The 17,393-nt window shown below is 47.6% G+C and overlaps 1 protein-coding gene across 1 annotated transcript; it reads left to right on the top strand.

The window, feature by feature from the left end:
* The first annotated feature begins 4,590 nt into the window (after positions 1–4,590).
* On the top strand, positions 4,591–17,261 carry SFTPB (surfactant protein B). Its single transcript, XM_036748329.1, has 11 exons — positions 4,591–4,660; positions 6,008–6,141; positions 7,061–7,132; positions 7,551–7,676; positions 8,851–8,994; positions 11,837–11,926; positions 12,934–13,117; positions 13,255–13,430; positions 15,464–15,544; positions 15,835–15,939; positions 17,226–17,261. Exons 1-11 carry the CDS (start codon positions 4,591–4,593, stop codon positions 17,259–17,261), a joined length of 1,218 nt encoding a protein of 405 aa, XP_036604224.1.
* Positions 17,262–17,393: the final 132 nt, after the last annotated feature.

The raw sequence follows: 17,393 nt of genomic DNA, 5'->3' as shown, positions 1-17,393 counted from the left end.
GGGTCCCAGAGAATTGAAGTCATTTATCCAAAGTCACAAGGCTAATAAATGACAGGGCTCAGATTGGAATCCAGGTTTCCTGACTTCGAGGGCAGTGTTCCTTTGACTACACCCATCTCCAAGGCAACAATCTCTAGACTTCTTTTCCCTCCACACTTAACATTCCAAGAACAACCTCTCATTTTCAAGCTATCAACCTTCCCTCTCCTGGGTCAAGACTCACTTCAAATCTTACTTCCTCCAGGTGGGTGTCAGAAGAGGTGGCCTAAAGCACCTCTTCCCGTCAAGGAGGAGAAAATACCTATGGAAAGCAAAAAGTCTGTTTGTTTATTCATCTTATCTCCAGAGGGTCTGAACTCCTGGAGGTGGGACCAAGGTGGTAGGCAGTTAACTCCATCAATTTCTATCACTTCCAATTTGGGGGAGAAAAAGTCTGATTTAAATGTAAATTCATAGAGTAAACTAATGTTAGAGTTAGGAGAAATCTTAGAAGTCCCTCTCCCTTCTCAGAAAAAGAATTTGAGCCATCCAGAGAGGAAAAATGTCTTCCTCTACTCAAACTGGTATGGCTTAAAGAGCACCCATTAGCCTTCCATTGTTGTTTTCCCTTCAGCCCAAAATCCCTGTGTTATTCACAGAATCAAAGAATTTGGAAGCCAGAATCAGCCTTATCAGCCCCCTAATCCAACAACAACCTCTGCTTGAAGATCTCCAAGGAGATGGAGCCATCACCTCCCACCCCTCTTTGGGACATCTTTAATTGTGTGTATCCCTATATCCAACTTAAAATTTCTTCTTTGTAACTTTCATTCATTGTTTCTCATTACGTCCTCTGGGGTCAATCAAATGACCAACAAGCATTTTTTAAATAAGCTTTTATCAATGTCTTTTTTTTCCCTCCCCCTAGTTTCCTCCAGTAGCCCCCACCCCTCCATTCCAAACATCTCATCAAAAGAAATAGTATTAAGACAAAAAAGAGGAAAAAAATCAGCGTAACTGATCAATATGTTGAAAATGCCTGAAAACACATGTAATATGTAACACCCCTGGACCTCTCACCTCTATGAAGTAGGCCTTCTATGTGCCAAAGAAGATTCATTTTTAAAGTTAAGGAAACCTGCCTCTGATAGGTACTGATGGTGTGACCCTGGGCAAGCAAGCATCCCAGGCAACTCTAAGGCTCTAAGCTGCGGAGTGAGTGCAGAACTGCATTGACTGAAGGCATCAATCCTCACGGGGAGATCAGTGTACCAATGAAATCACATTTCCTATCCTAAGCCCAAGGGACACCAAAGACACAAATGAAATGCCTTTCTTTGTATCCCCAGAGATTAGCAAAGTGCTTGGCATACAGTAAGCACTTAATAAATGGTTGTTGTTGTTGTTGATGATGATGATGGTAGAAGACAGAAGAAAAGGGCTAAGAAAACTTTCCTGAGACAATTGAGTTTAACTTTTTTCTTGTGAAGAAACATGAAGAATATTCTTGAGAACAGACTTTTAATTGGTATTCTGAGAAGACTGAATGGTGGGACTATGTTTCCAGAACTGAGGAGGTCGGTAGTTGTGGTGATAATTAAAAGTGACTTTTAGCTTAAATCATTCTCACAACTGGTACATTATAAATAATTATTCATGTCCTTTATTTCATTGGTTGTTACATTGTTAATAAATACTGTATATAAATATAACCTGTAACCTTTTTTGTTTATTTAAGCCTAGCAAACAATGACATTTGATATATACAAAAAAATGAGCAAATCTTTATAAGAAAAGAAGTTTTTCTAATTGATAAATAAGTTGGGGTAGGGATACATATTTAAATGATTAATTAATGAGAGTGATGTTGCAGTTTTAGCACTTGGCATGGAAAATCAAAACAATACTCTTTGATTTCCTTAGAACCCAGGATTAGAATGAATAAAGAAAATGAGCTAGTACCAGGTAGAAAGAAAAATAATAATTTGCTTAGACTAAATGTAAGGCTTAGCCCCAAAACCCTACCACATAAATGCAAGATAATTTGAGGGAGGAGAACACAATTCCAAAAATCAGAGAAAACTTTACAGGAACAATGGAAGCTGAAGGATGATGATTTGAAGAAGCAGAGAAGGGAACACATTCCAGATATAAAGGGTGGGGAGAAGCAAATGTACAGAGGAAAAATATGGAGTGATAAATTCAGGGATTAGTTAGCAGCCCACTGTGGCTAGAATATAGGGCTTGGGTAATAGAGGTATGATGACAACAGGCCAACCTAGGCTTGATCCAAGTGGTCTGGAGACTTCCTGCCATATGCATGCTTGTGCCTAAGATGGATGTCATCCTGTTCTCCCACCCAATTCTAGGGAACCATTCCCAGTGACCCATCACTACGGTATCCCACTCCTGGGGTGCTCCTCACCCTGCCTCCAGTGGGGACATGGACTGGACTCTGGAGAATGGACTTTCCCAGAGTGACTGTACTCAAGGTTTAACTGTCCCTTCCTTCATCACTGCCCTTGCCTCCCTGCCATCAGAGTGTCTTCAGTGTACCCATCCCATCACAACCACAGCTGGGCTGTTTTGGCTTCATGGTGAAGATTCCCAGTTACAGGGAGTGATCTGAAATCAGTTTGGAAAAGTAGTTAAAAGACAGATTAAGGAGGACCTTTAATGCCTGCCTGAGGAGTTTGTATTTTGTCCTAAAGACAATGGAGAACTATAGCATGTTTTTGAGCCAGGGAGGTGGTCAGACCCCTACATTAAGATTATTTTGGCAGCTGTGAGGGAGGGGATGGCGGTAAGAGGCACTGAAAACAGGGAGCCCAATTAGTAGCTTGGTTACAACAATCCTGGTGAAAGACCATAAGGACCTTTTGTGATTGTATGAATGAAGGAGAGTGGACAGATTTGAGAGATGTTGGGGGGCAGTCAACAAGATGTGACAACTGATTGGATTTGGGGGTGGAGAGGAGGAAGGGAAGAGTCAAGAACTACTCCCAAGACTGGGTATAACAATGAATAGTTTTTGAGTTGTGTGGCAGTCAAAGCGGCCATGGCCCAAGGGGAGAAGATTGTCTCCCCCACCCTTGTACCGTATAGATGCTGACTGTTCCCTGGGCACCTCTCCAGATGCTTACCCTTGTGAAGTCAGGCAGTGAAGTGTTTGCCCATCAGGTCTTTGTTCCAGGCTGGAGGGACAGGTGAGGGCTTTCATAGAGATTTCCCAAGAGTAGGAACAAACAGGTTATGGTGTGCTGAGAGGGACGGAAGTCGAGGAAGACGATCATCAAAGGAGTACAGGAAGGTGACCCAGCTCAAGTCCCTCACTTTGCATCAACAGAAAATGAGGCCCAGAGATTAAGAGATTTTCCCAAGATCACACAGCCAAGATTTAAACTCAGGGCCTCTAATTCCAAACCCAATGTGCTTTCTGCTCTAATGGTTTATGTGGATATAGTTCTTGAAGGTTCCCAAGGTGCTTTACAGACACCTCTCCCTTGTGGGAAAGGACTCCTCTCCCTCTTTCCCCTGATGGTGCTTCACAGGGCCAGCTCCTCACAAACGGAGGCTCCAAGCTCAGTGTCACCTACTCCCCTGTAGAGACGGTCACTTCTTATGTAATCTCTCTAGGCTTCAGGGGGGTGGCCTCAGTGATCTCGAAGGTCCCTTTTGTCTTTAAATCTATGATCCTCTCCCACCCTCAGTACTCAGCTTCCCCTGAGAGTAAGGACAGGCGCTAAGGCATGGGGCTAGGAAACGGGTAGAATGAAGGAAACTACTGCTATTCAGTCATTTTTCAGTCATGTATAACTCTTCATGACTCCATTTGGAGTTTTCTTGCCAAAGACACTGGAGTGGTTTGTCATTTCCTTCTCCAGCTCTTTTTACAGATGGGAAACTGAGGCAAATAGGGTGATGTGACTTGCCCAGAGTCACACAGCTATTAAGCGTCTTTGGCCAGATTGGAACTCAGGGACTTCCTGGCTTCAGGTCCTGCACTCTATGCACTACAGCTTCACCTAGCTGCCCCAAAAAGAATAGAGGTGGGGGAGGAGGTCAGGTGGTAACACTAGTAAGTGGGAAGAGTGGGAAGTCTAAGAAGAGGTTTGGGATGTGGGGACTGAAGGAGTCAGTTTCCACTGGAAATTGGTAAATATCAAAGACCTTGAGAGCTTTCTAAGGGGAGGACAAATATCTGGGAACTTGATCTCATCTCGCTCCATCTCCTCCTCCTCTACCTCCTCCTTTTCCTCCTCTTCCTCTTCCTCCTCTTCTCCTCATCTTCCTCTTCCTCCTCTTCTCCTCATCTTCCTCTTCCTCCTCTCCTTCTCCTCTTCTTCCTCTCTTCCTCTCCTCTTCCTCCTCCTCTCCTCCTCCCTCCTTCCTCCTCCTCTTCCTCCTTCTCCTCCTCCCCACTGCCCTGGACCATCACCTCTCCAAGTGCCTTTTCCCTGCCTCAGTTCCCTGACTGCAGCCTCAGCCTGCCTCCCCAGGGCGCACTCTAACCTGCCCCCTTTGCTTCCACTCCACCATGATGCACACGCCCCCAACTATAAATGCTGTAGCCAGGAATCCTGAGTGGCAAACCTTGCTGGACCATCTACCATGGCTATAGCCGGAACCCTGCCGCTGCTGCTGCTGCTGGGGCTGCTGCCTCTCTCTACCCTCAGCCCTGGTGAGCCAATCCCCTCCACCTCTCAGCTAAAGTGCGATAGAAAGATCAGTTGCTCTGGAATCAAAGAGCCTGGGTGCCAGGGAGCGCCCACTTCTGATGCTTGCTGGCTGTGTGACCTTGGGTGAGGCAAAACCCTGGGCCTCAAAATGGGGTGAAGTAGATGCCTCTGAGGCCCCTTCCAGCACTTCATCTATTTTCCTTCTTCCACCTCCTGCTTCTATGGAGTAGGGACCAGGGTGGAAGTCTGAGCCCAGCCAATGGAGAGTAAATTTGGAAGAGATTAGGAGAAACCATCCCTCTGAAAACCCTCCAGGGAGATTTCTAACAATGAGAAATGGGGATGGGAATAAGGGGGCTCTTGGGTTTAAAAAGAAAGATTTCACAAGTGAAAAATTAATAAAGCATGGTTAGCTAGCAGTTCATCTGAAAAAGATCTAGGGAGGTTGGTGGACCACAAGCTCAAGATAAGTCGGCAGAGTCATATGGTGTCCAAAAAAAAAAAGATTATGTGATTTGGGTCTAAATTAAGAGATGGAAAGCTCCCAGAAATGAGGTGATTATCATCCTACAAGACTCTCCACTGGTAAGACCACACCTGTAGTATCAAGTTCAGTGCTGGGCAACATAGTTTAGGAAGAACATTGATAAATTGTAGAGTATATAAAGAGGTCAGCAAGGATGGTGAAGGTTCCGTATTGGACTTAGGGGTAGAGAGGGGGTAGAGAAGTGGATAAAGGGGGAGTAGTTAGCTTAGAAAAAGAAGGCTCAGAGACACACGATAGATGTCTTCAAAGTATTTGAAGGGCTGGCATACAGAAATGGGAATGGGCTTGTTTAGGAAGAACAAAAATAAGCTGGATAACGTCCAAGGGAGGCACCCAGGCTGTAGAAGGGCCGTGTGGGGATCAGTCAAGGCATCCAAGGTCCGTGATCACCACCTTCAAGAATATGAAAGGCTGTCTTGTGGGAGAAAGACTCCACTAGTTCTGCTTGGTCCCAGAGGGAAGAACCAGGGACAATGGATGAAAAGTAGAAAGCAGTGAGTTTAGGTCTGACATCAAGAAAAACTTTCTAACAATTAGTAAGATCTAAAGAGAAAGTGGGAGGTAGTGAGCTCCCTATCACTGGAAGTCATCCAACAAGTTGGATGATCACTTGTCAGGGATGTTGTGCTGGGTAGGGGGAGGGAGGCTCTTTTCCAGATATAGACTGGACTAGATTAGTATGGATCAGACTAAGTTCTCTATTAGACTCCTTCCCACTCTAACTCTGTGGTTCTGTGGAGGCTGGCAATGGGGAGCCAGGCAGCTGGGCTCTCCAAGTGAGGAAGTTGGTTTGGGTTCTCAGCTGCAGCAGCTCGAATCCCCACATTACCAACTTGTGACCAAGATCCTGAGTTCCAGTGTCAGGATGTAGAGACAGCTATTCGCTGTGGAGCCCTGGGTCACTGCCTCCAGAAGGTCTGGGGACACATTAACGCAGTGAGTACCAATTCCCTGGGCATGGGAAGGGATTCCCAAGGGATGTGTGTGGGGAATTGGATCCCAGAGGTGGAACAGAGAGTAGAGAGTCTCTGTGAGAATGAGAAGAAGGGAAGGCAGGATGTCCCTGCAGCTGCAAACCCCTGAGGCTATCTATTTATATGGATCTCCAACACACCTATATATGTACATGCCATGTCCCCCATTAGGAAACGTGTTCTTACTTTTTTATATCCCCAGAGCTTAGCGATGTGATTGGCACACAGTAAGTGCTTAATAAATGCTTGTTGATTCCTTGATTGATAATTGATGGGAACCAGGCTGTCGGTTCAGTTCAATTCAACAAACATGTGTTAAGCACCTACTATGTGCCAGGCATCATGATAAGCCCTTGGGATAAAAAGATAAAAATGAAACAATCCCTGTCCTTAGGGACTTCACCATTTCAATCTCTCCAATCGATCAGTAAACGTGAATTAAACACCTACTATGTGCCAGGCACTGTGGTAAGCAATGAGGGTACAAAAAAAGGCAAAAGACAGTTCCTACCCTCAAGGAGCTAACAGTCTAACAGGGGAGACAACATGCAAGCAAATTATATACAAAGCAAGCTATATATAGGATAAATAGAAAATAATTAACAGAGGGAGGGGACTAGAATTAAGAGAGGATGGGGAAGGCTTTGAGTAAAAGAAGAGATTTTAGCTGGGACTTGAAGGTAGAGAGGTCAGTAGGCAGAGTGGAGAAGGGAGAGCCATTCCAGGAATGGGGGACGGCCAGAGAAAAAGCCCAGAGCTGTGAGATGGAGTGTCTTGTTCTCCATGAGAAAGGTTTTGTCCCCATCATGAATGAGATTCTTTGACCCTAAGAGGGATTCTCCCTTTCCTGCCCCCTTCTCCATTCCTTTCCTCCTTCTCAGGATGACCTATGCCAGGAGTGTGAGGACGTCGTGACCGTTCTCATCAAGGTGGTCAAAGAAAGATTTTTCAAGGTACTGAAATCCCTCCTCCCCGGAGGAGGGGGGGGGAGGGGGTAAGTGGTGCCTGTAAGGCAACGAGGTGGGGCCACAGAAATGGAGCGGGACAGACTACAGGGCAGCGCAGGAAGACCCTGGACAGAAGCCCCGGACAAAGAGACTACAGAGTCACCAGGTCTACCACAAGAGCACAAAGAGTCTTGAGTTAGCTCATCAGGTTGAGTCCCGGAGGAGAGCGGATCTTTAATTTGTCCCACCCATGGTCTGAAGTTTCTCCCTCAAGCCCTCCACCCCCAGCTACCCCACTGGATTCTCCCGTGACACTTCTTTCCTTCTGTCTCCTTGTGGGAGTCTCCTTTGGGTCTTTCTCCCCCAGAGTCCCCCTTGGCCCCTGTTTTCCAGACCGTCTCATAATCCTGCATTTTCTCTCTAGAAAACCATTGAGCAATTCCTGAAGGAACAATGCTCCAAACTGCCACTGAAGCTCATAGTCCCAAACTGCCAGTGCATGCTGGATGAGTACTTGTCTCTCCTCATCACGCGATTCCAGGTACAGATTGTGAGTTACCCTTCCCTCCCAAACACACCTACATATACATCCCTGGTGCTCACCCAAAACACATACCTAATACACATACTGTGATGAATAAAAAATTCAAGAGACATAGTTTCTGGGTAATTAATCATGCTAGCAGGTAATTAATAAAAGAGTCATTGGAACTCTCGATTAGCAAAGACCCCTCATGGAACCCACTCAATGCTTATATGCCCTTGGAAAAGTGGGTGTTCCCGAGGGTGGCAATCAACTCTGATTGGCTAATAATTAATGATAAGAATGAATATTATAATGAGAAGTGGACCCATTCTAATGAGGGTCTGGGGGATGTGATTTTGATCACTCTTGCTCTCAGACCACCACCACCACCCCTGTCTCAGGCAATCTAGACAAAATATACAGAACACCAGGGGCTGGAATTCATCTTAGATTAAATTCTTTGTAAGGTTCTCTAGTTGGGTGGGATTTCCCACCCAAGATCAAAAAGCAATCTCATCTATCAACAATGTCCTTTGGTTCAATGTCCTGAACAACCTACAGGTCCTAATCCAATAACTGATTATTAATATATCAATATTATTAATGTAAGAGAGAAATAATAATTTTTCTCAATACTCAGTGCTCCTCTCCAAATCATACACACAATGCACTCACTCTACACACACACACACACACACACACACACACACACACACACACATGGATTCACATATATAAACAGAAAGCATTCACCCTACATATACACAGGTACCCATCCCACGTATACACAGAGCACACACCCAACACATACAGAGTACCCACTCCACAGACTTACATATAGAATATTCACTGTGCTATCGCACACAGAGCCCCTACCTTTTGTACACATACAGAGCACCCACACACGTATAGTTGCCCATACACACACCTATTACCTCTCACACACAGCACACCCTTTCCAAGTACACAAGCTCAGAGATGCATACATGGGCTCATCCCCATAGCCTCAACTCCTCTCCCCCAAAACCAATATATCTTCTCTGCCCCCAATGAGTGCCCATCACTCTATGTGGTCCTGTAAATACTTCCATTCATAAAGCTTCTGATTCCTCTTCATCCCGGACTGAGTTGAGACCGGAGATTTCCCCTCTTCCTTGGTTGCCATCACCCCTTCTGATATCTTGTGGTTTCTCAACAGCCAAAGAATATATGTGGGAGTCTAGGCCTGTGTGAAGTCAAGGTCCCACTCTCAGCATGGGAGCCAGGATCTCAGGATCTCTCAGAGAAGTTGGTCCCAGCATTTCTGAAGGACTTCCCAGGGAGATGTGGGGCTCACACCCAGGTGAGCCACCTCTCCTTAATGACACTGTTGGCTACCAGCCTCATCTGAGGGCTCTTCCCTCAGAGAACAAAGCAGGAGCCTGGTCTGGGGGCGGGGGGGGGGGGGATGAGGGAGAAAGGAGCACCTTTCTGGGAATGGTGGAGGGAGCCAGGTCACCAAGGTCAGATGCTGGATGGATTTTCTCAAGTGTTCCTTGAATGAATCATAGCATCCTAAAAGCTTGGAGTTAGATGGAACCTTAGGTCTCAACATGGCACTAGAAGCCAGGTACCCCATAGCACAGCTTTCATTTTGATGCCCATTTTCTGTGTAACAACCTCTCAGAGCCTCAGCTTACCTGTAAAACTTCCTGCCTGGTGGGGGCAGGACTGGAGGGTATTGTGAGGAAAGCACTTTGGAGACTTTAAGGCACTTTATTAATGTCAGCCATTATTATTTTAAAGTCCAGGCTCCTCATTTGGCAGAGAAGGAAACTGAGGCAAAAAGAGTTATAGTGAATTGTCCAAGACCACACATCTAGGCAGTGGCACAATCACCAGTTGCTGAGTTCTCAGTCCAATGTTCACTACATGGTACCCACTCCCTTAGAATCAGGTTTGTTGATAGGATAAAGTGAGCCTAGCCTACTCCCAGTGCTGTGTCTAAACCCCAGCCATGTGTGGGATTCCCATATGGCCACACTTATGTATATGCTTACCCTTAAAAAGCCTCCACACATGATATACTGGAAAGATCTTATTTCCCAGTCATCCATCAGTTCAAGGCCCTTTTTCTGCTTAATGATAGCCTAAAGAAAGGACAGAGAAAAGACAGAGAGGACAGATTCTGTGACATTATAATCTCATTTGGTCAAGGAGATCAGCAAAAGGGATTTAGGTTAGACCAAAGGGGAAGCTACCTGACTGAAAAGAGTGTAAGACACTGGTTTAGGTGAGGAAAGGCCAGAAGGAATCATCTCTGTGAGACATCTGGGACAATATCCATCTGTAGACATTGGGGGTGGAGATGGAACCCAGGTTGGTTCATCTGACTGATGCCTTGTGAACCAATTCTGTTAAGCAGAGTGGGGGGAGGGAGGGAGGGAGAGGGGGAGAGAGAGAGAGAGAGAGAGAGAGAGAGAGAGAGAGAGAGAGAGAGAGAGAGAGAAGAGAAGAGAAGAGAAGAGAAGAGAAGAGAAGAGAAGAGAAGAGAAGAGAAGAGAAGAGAAGAGAAGAGAAGAGGAGAGGAGAGGAGAGAGAAAAGGAAAGGGGTTGGGGGAGAAAGAGACTCGACTACATAGACGCTTTAGATACTAGTTATCCTGGCTTTCCTTGTCCCCCAAGAGTGCTAACAGTAGAGCTTAAACCCCTTAAGGGCAGGAATGAATTTTCATTTTGTCTTTCTATCACCAGCACTTAACGATCAAAAATCAATTAAGCATTTTATCAAACAGTTACTAAGTGCCAGGCATTGTAGTAGGTGCAGATGATGAAAATACAAGAAATAAAGCAGTCCTTGACCTCAGGGAGCTGACACTCCATCCAAGGAGACAACACATTCAGAAATCTGCATGTACAGAATAAATATAAGGCAATTTGATGGAGGAAGAGGCCCTAGAAACTGGGGGCTCCAGGGATAGCTGCATGCAGAGGTGGTGTTTGAGCTGAGCTTTGAAAGGAATAAGGGATGCTTTTCTGAGGAAAAGGTCAAGAGAGAGGGCATTCTGGGCATGGAACACAGCCTGTGCAAATGCATGGAGATAAGAAACAGAGTGTTATGTATAAGGAACAGTAAGAATAAAAGATCAGCTGGACCAAAGAGTGCAGGAAGAAAAATATATAAGATTGGAAAAGTAGGGTAGAGCCATATTGTGGAGGGCTTTAAATGTCAAACAGAACATTGTGCTTTGTACACAGTAGGCATTTAATAAATGCTTGTTGAATTGAACTGTTTTTGTACAACACAAAGGTCCCTCAGCTATAGGAGTTAGCCAGAGCTCTGTCCGAGGTTCTGGCCATATTCCAGTCCTCTGCAGGGGCCCACCAGGGAGGGAGTGTGAGCCCCATGGTCCCAGACCTTGGAAATACTTTGTGGAGTATCAGAGAAGGAACAAGAGGTGGCACGAATGGGACTCCAGAGTTGGCTGGGAGACTCGGAGAAGTCAGAGAGCTGGTGGATAGGAAGGAAAGGATTCCACAGTTTCAGAATTGGGAGGGACCTCAAAAGCCATCCAGTCCAACGCATAGCTGAAAAAAGGATCTCGTCCTGACCGTTCCCAACAGGTGGCACTCAACCTCTGCTTGAAGACCACCTGTGTCAGGGTGCTCCCTCCCTCGTGAGGTAGCCCAGTCCACTTCTGGGGGGTTTTCATGAGCAGGGAAGTGGTCCCCAACATCAAACCTAATTCTTCCTCTTTCCAACCTTCTCCCGGTATTGCTGGTTCTCTTCTTGAGGTGCCCAAGCAGAGCAAGCCTGGTCCCTCTTTCAACACTTAGCACAGTGGTTGTTGTGTAGTAGGTGCTTAATAAATACTTACTGATCTATTTCACAGCCTTTCAAATACTTGAATAGGCCTAAATCCTAAGCCTAGGATTAATCCTATCTCTTTTGGGAGTTAGAAGAAGACAGAAGACACAGGCCCAGGCCCAACGGTGTAGTTGAGGGAGATGGAGAATATAAATGCCTGAGAAACAGGGAGAAGAGAGTATAGGAAGAGGCTTGAAGAGCAGAGGGCCGGAGCATCCCCGGAATGGAATCCTAGCGCAGTTGCTGGAAGAGAAGGTGTAAAGTTGGGAAGTCAGGGGCCAAGAGACAGGCCTCTCCAACTGATTACTGCCTTCTCTGTGTGGTTCTCTTCCTCTAGGACCTCATGGAACAGAAGTTCCCCTTCCCGCTTCCCTTCTGTTGGCTCTGCCGAACCCTACTTAACAAAATCCAATCTGTGATCCCCAAGGTGAGGCCATGGGGCTGCCCCTTTTCAGACTACCTTTCCCAATCTGGATGACTTGGCATCTTGTCACTTTCAGGCCTTCCCCAGTTCCCCAGCTGGTCTACCCCAGGCCTGCAGATATCACCTCACAGGTATCTTGGCACCATCTCCATCCCCACAAGGAGGCTCAGTTCTGCTGCAAGTGGAGATTGGGTGGGGATGGACCTCTGTCTGACCCCTTCTGGTGCTAATGGACATACTTGGTTGCATATTTCCTTAGCAACGGACCAGAATGAATGTGGCCAACCAGAAAGGACCAGAACTTGCTCCATAGGATAGTTCCTAATATACTCAGTTAGTTCTAGAGTTATCGGAAAGCCTGTAATCTCCGGTTATGCTTCAGAAAGAGCCACAGTGGGGAGAACCTTAGTGACTTAAAGAGACTCTAGCTTGGGAGTCTTTCAGACCAGAGAGGGCCTCCTGCTACCCTGGGCTTCTCTCCATAGCATTTGAGTTCTGCGGATGAGATAGGGGAGAATTCAGGAGAAAGGTATGACTGAAAGGAAATACCTCCTTCCCTCTGCTGGGAGAGGGTACCTGATTCCACTGGAGTGACCTAGAATTCCTGGAAACCTCTTTAAGGTGTCTGTGGGGTTGCTCCCCATTGAAGGAACCCAGGGCACCAGATAATTCCCTACTTCTTCCTTCCTTCCTTCCCCCAGCCTCTAGAAAGGAAGGGGGATTTCCTATACCTCAAATCTCAGTCCCACTGCTCCTAAGCATCAGAGAATCTCTTTCTTTGAGGGCAGGGTTGGTTTTCCATCTGGTCTTTGTATGGATGAACCAGGGAGCTAAGTTGGCATAGGATAGCTGTTGGGTCTCCCTAGGAGAGGCCAGAAGTTTTGAGTCAGAGAACTGTAGAAGCTGGAACACTGTGGGCCCTGACTCCCACCCTGGCCTTCCTCCTGCTGCCCCACCACATCCTCTCTATCCCCAGAGTCTCACCTCCACCCCTCACTCTTCCCCATCAGTCTGTGCTGGCAGTAGCTGTTTCTCAAGTGTGCCACATTGTGCCCCTGGTGGCGGGTGGCATCTGCCAATGCCTGGCTGAGCGCTATACTGTCATCCTGGTGGATGCAGTGATGAGCCGTGTTTTACCTCAGCTGGTCTGCGGCCTCGTCCTTCGATGCTCCTCTGAAGACGGCTACAACCTAGGTGAGCCGCAGCTGGCAGGTTGGTCTTTGCACGCCTCTTTTCTCCATTTCCTGGGTCCATTTGTCCCTCTTCCCAGCCCCTGCCCCCTCCTCTCCTTCTGGCTTTGGCCTCTCCCCCCATCCACCTCATCTCTGCAGACCATGTTATTTCAGGCCTTCTCCCAAACCAGTGGACACCCTCAGACCCAGACTGCCACCTCTGCATCTCAGTGACCGGCTGGGTGTCATCAGAACTGCCGATGAACAGCACTGAGCGGGACATAGAGAAGACCCTGCTCAGCATCTGCAACAACCCCCAGCTAGATTGGCGGGAGGTGAGACCTTCCACTCCTTCCCGTCCCCTCCGGGCCCAGGGATGATGGTAGAGAGCCCTGCCATGTCTATCGTGTTAACATTTGCTAAACACTTGACACAGACATTACCTCATTTGATCCTCACCACACAGGTAGGTGCTGTTCCTGTCCCCCTTCGACAGATGAGAAAACTGAGACCCCAGCAGGTTAAATGATTTGGTTCCAATGTCACTCAAATAGAAAGCATTGAAGGTAGGATTTGAACCCGCTCGAGTCACTGATGCAGGATATGCCTACACTATCCTGTGTTAGGTGGTTCTCTGCTACAGGTGTGGTGATCTTGTCTCCACAAGGGCCACTGTAGGGCCTGCCAAGGGCTTTCTCCAGAATAACCTTGTGAAGTAGGAAATGAAAACAGTATCATTCCCATTTTATGGATGAGGAAACTGAAGCCCATAGAGAGGGAGTGACTTATTCAAGGCCACACAGCTAGTGTGAGAGGCAGGATTCAAATCCAAGTGCCTTAGAGGAGGTAGCATCCCAGTGGGACCTTGAAAGATCTCAGCAGGTGAGATTGGCGATGGGCGCTCCATTCCTCAGCCCCACCGTTCTCTCCCCAAGCAAGAACCCATGCCTAGTCTGGGCTCATAGAACCTCGGAGCTGGAAGGGATGTCAGTGACCATCTAGGCCTGAAAAAAATCCCCTTGACCACACAGGGACAGGGACAAGGACAGGGCAGGCCTCCATCCAGCAAAAGCTTTCTAGAACTGAAAATAAGGCAACAGTAGGAGCTTCTCAGCTCAGCCAATATTTACTGAGCACCCACAAAGATGGTGGATTAAGAGCTGGGAGAGGCTTTATGGGCCACGGGGTCCATCCCCTTCATTTTATAGATAAGGAAAGTAGGCAGACAGAGCGTAAGTGATTTGCCCAGGGTTGCACATGTGTCTGAGGTAGGATTCAAACTCAGGTCTTCCTGACTCCAAGCCCACCACTCCATCCACTGTACCACCTAGCTTCCCATTACACATGGACCACTTCTAGGTGCTAGGAAGTACAAAAATTCTTAAGAAATTCCCTTTTGGGGGCCACTAGGTGGGGCAGTGGATCGAACACGGCCCTGGCATCAAGAGAACCTGAGTTCAAATATGACCTTACTCACTGGCTGTGTGAACCTGGGCAAGTCACTTAACCCCGATTGGGAAGGGAAGGGAAGGGAAGGGAAGGGAAGGGAAGGGAAGGGAAGGGAAGGGAAGGGAAGAAGGAAGAAAGAAGGGAGGGGAAAGAGAAATTCTCTCTTCAAATTCTTTGTTATAAGGGATGACTCTCTCGAAGAGGGCTGGAGGGAAAGGAAGATCCAGAGGGAAATACAGGTGATATAAAAACATATCAATAAAAATGGATTTTTATAAAAAGATATAACCTCTAACCACTTAGCCTTAACAATCCAGGAGAGAGAAGACTCATAATAAAATGTAAGGTTTTGTTTGACACTTACTAGCTCTGTGACCTTGGACAAGTTCCTAATGCTCTGTCTGCCTCAGTTTCCTTATCTGTAAAGTGAGGATAATACCACCCACCCCTCAGGGTTGTGGTGAGGATCAAATGAGCCAGGATGCAAATAGCACTTTGAATATCTTGTTGTAGAAACACTAGCTGTAGTCCTAGAAACCATAGGGTATTATGGGAATTTCTCGAGCCTGAGAGTGACATGCCATTTGTCGTCTGTGCAAAGTGTAAAATATAAAATGAGGCTGGGGGAGACCAGATCATCTCTATGGTCCCTTCCACCTCTGAATCCTGTGGTCTCTACAGCCTAGGTCCAATACGTAACCTTATAACATGCCCGCAGGGCCCAGTGCACGCAAGAAATATTTTCTTGACTTGATGACCTGGTGGATAGCGGGGCTGGAGAGACCAAGTAGCAGTTCTGTGGGAGTCAGGGCCCTGGGCGAAGGAGGGAAGGCCCCTTTCCCCAGCTCTGATCAGTCTTGACGTGTGTGTGTGTGTGTGTGTGTGTGTGTGTGTGTGTGTGTGTGTGCTGCCCTCACAGTGCCAAGGTTTGGTGGAACAATTCTACTCCTCACTACTGTCCTTGCTGCCACATGGCCGAGGCCCCCACTTCATCTGCCAGGTATGTTTGGCCCCCTCTGCCCACTCTCTCCTTGTCTCCTCTGGGTCCTTCCCAGCTCCCCCCAGTGTGGCCCCACTCTCCTGGGGTCATGATCATCCCTGGGGGGAGGAAAAGATGCCCAAGGTCCCGCTCACTCATGCATGACACTAAGATCTGTGTGCTCACCCACATCAGATATTATGATACCAGGAAAATCAGCTTATATTGAAGGTCAAGGGAAGCCCCAAAGGGGGGAGGAGAGGGCTATCGGAGGTAACAAAGGCTCTGTCCTGCTCTGTCCCCTCGGACAGGCCCTGGGAATGTGTGAGAGGGAGCTCAGTCAACCTCGGACTCCAGCCTGTGCCCAGGGCCCGAGCTTCTGGTGCTCCAGCATCCAGGCTGCCCAGGAGTGTCATGTGAGTAGCCCTGCTGCCAGATGGAGAAGCAGGGACAGAGGGGAGTGGGAGGAAGCAAAGGTCTGAGAAGATCCAAGCAAAAGATGTTTAGGAGGATGGGACCACGAGGACCCAGTGGAAACCCAAGAGGGCCAAAGTCAGATGAACCCCTGCCTCTGCCCCCGCCCAGCCAGCCTGACCAGGGCTTCTCAGCTAAAGTGCTGACACACACCACAGGAAGACACTCTCTACTGAGGGTGTCTTGTGGAATGACGAGTCCACCAGCTGCCGAGTTCAGATCCTCCCACTGGTGTTTGCTATTTGTGTGACCCTGGGTAAATCACTAAATCTCTCAGTTTCCTCCCCTGTAAAACGGGCACCACATCACTCATGTCACAGGAATCTTGTATAAACCTTTAGGCACCAAATATGAATAGATGGTGATAATGATGATGCCCCCCCTCCCCCAAGCTGAGAAGGAGAATGAAAATCCACATCTCCCAGTACAAGGAATTCCCCTCCTGTCCTACAAGCCCACCTTTCCTCAGGTCTCACCTTCTGCACATGTCCCTGTTAAGTGTGTTCAGTGCCAGGGTCAGCCTCTAAGCAGCCTCTAATGTGGGATAGGTGAGTCCCCCAGGGAGAGTCTGACCTCACCCCAAAAGGGATCCTAGGATCAAAGCTAGAAAGCTAGAGGCTTTGGGGATCTTCTGGTCTAAACCCATTTTAGAAATGAGGCCAGTGAAGTCCACAAGTGGAGTAACTCAACCATGGTCAAAGAGGCAGAAGCATCACAGGAAGACTTTAAACCAAAGTCTTTTGCTTCTAAAACCCGTGCTCTTTCCACCCTGTGTCACTTCAGGTAACAGTTCTTCCTCTTAGGTTAATCATTGCCCTCTCTTGGCTTTGGAGGAGCAGGCCCTACTGGTTCAAACTTGAGGGAAATACAGTGTAAAGAACACTGGGCTGGGAATCAAGAGACCTGGGTTCTAATCCCAGCCCTATTACTACCTAGCCATGGGGTGGTCTCTTGAATTTCTCTGCGCCTCTGTTTCCTCATCTGTAAAGTAATGAGGTTGGACTGGACGGTCTCTTCAAGCGCTACCAAGTTTGGGTTTCTCCTTCTTCTCCCTCTTCAACTGAGACTTGAGATTGAAAAGAAAGAGCCCACCACTATGCACCACCCACTGAGGGGAGCCAAACGCCCATGCACCTCTGCCCTCTGCCCTCAACTCTTCTCTGGGTTGATGGCCCTTGAACAGAGAAGGAAGCCCTGATGGGCTGATGGCTTCTTTCCACGCTTTTAGGCTGCCCTGTATTGCAAAATACATGGGCAGGATTGATGCGTCCTGCAGAGGGACCCAGAGCAGCGATTTCCAAGAAAGAAATGCCCCAGAGCCTGGCACTCGGGCTCGTCACCGGAGCCTCCAGGGAACATCTCCTTCTAAGGCTCTTCCGACCCGCAGCCTCCACCT

Source organism: Trichosurus vulpecula, chromosome 3, assembly GCF_011100635.1.
Source record: "Trichosurus vulpecula isolate mTriVul1 chromosome 3, mTriVul1.pri, whole genome shotgun sequence".
In the NCBI taxonomy this organism is placed as follows: domain Eukaryota; kingdom Metazoa; phylum Chordata; class Mammalia; order Diprotodontia; family Phalangeridae; genus Trichosurus; species Trichosurus vulpecula.
Note: the sequence above shows the minus strand (reverse complement) of the source record. Positions and strands in the feature narration are given on the sequence as shown.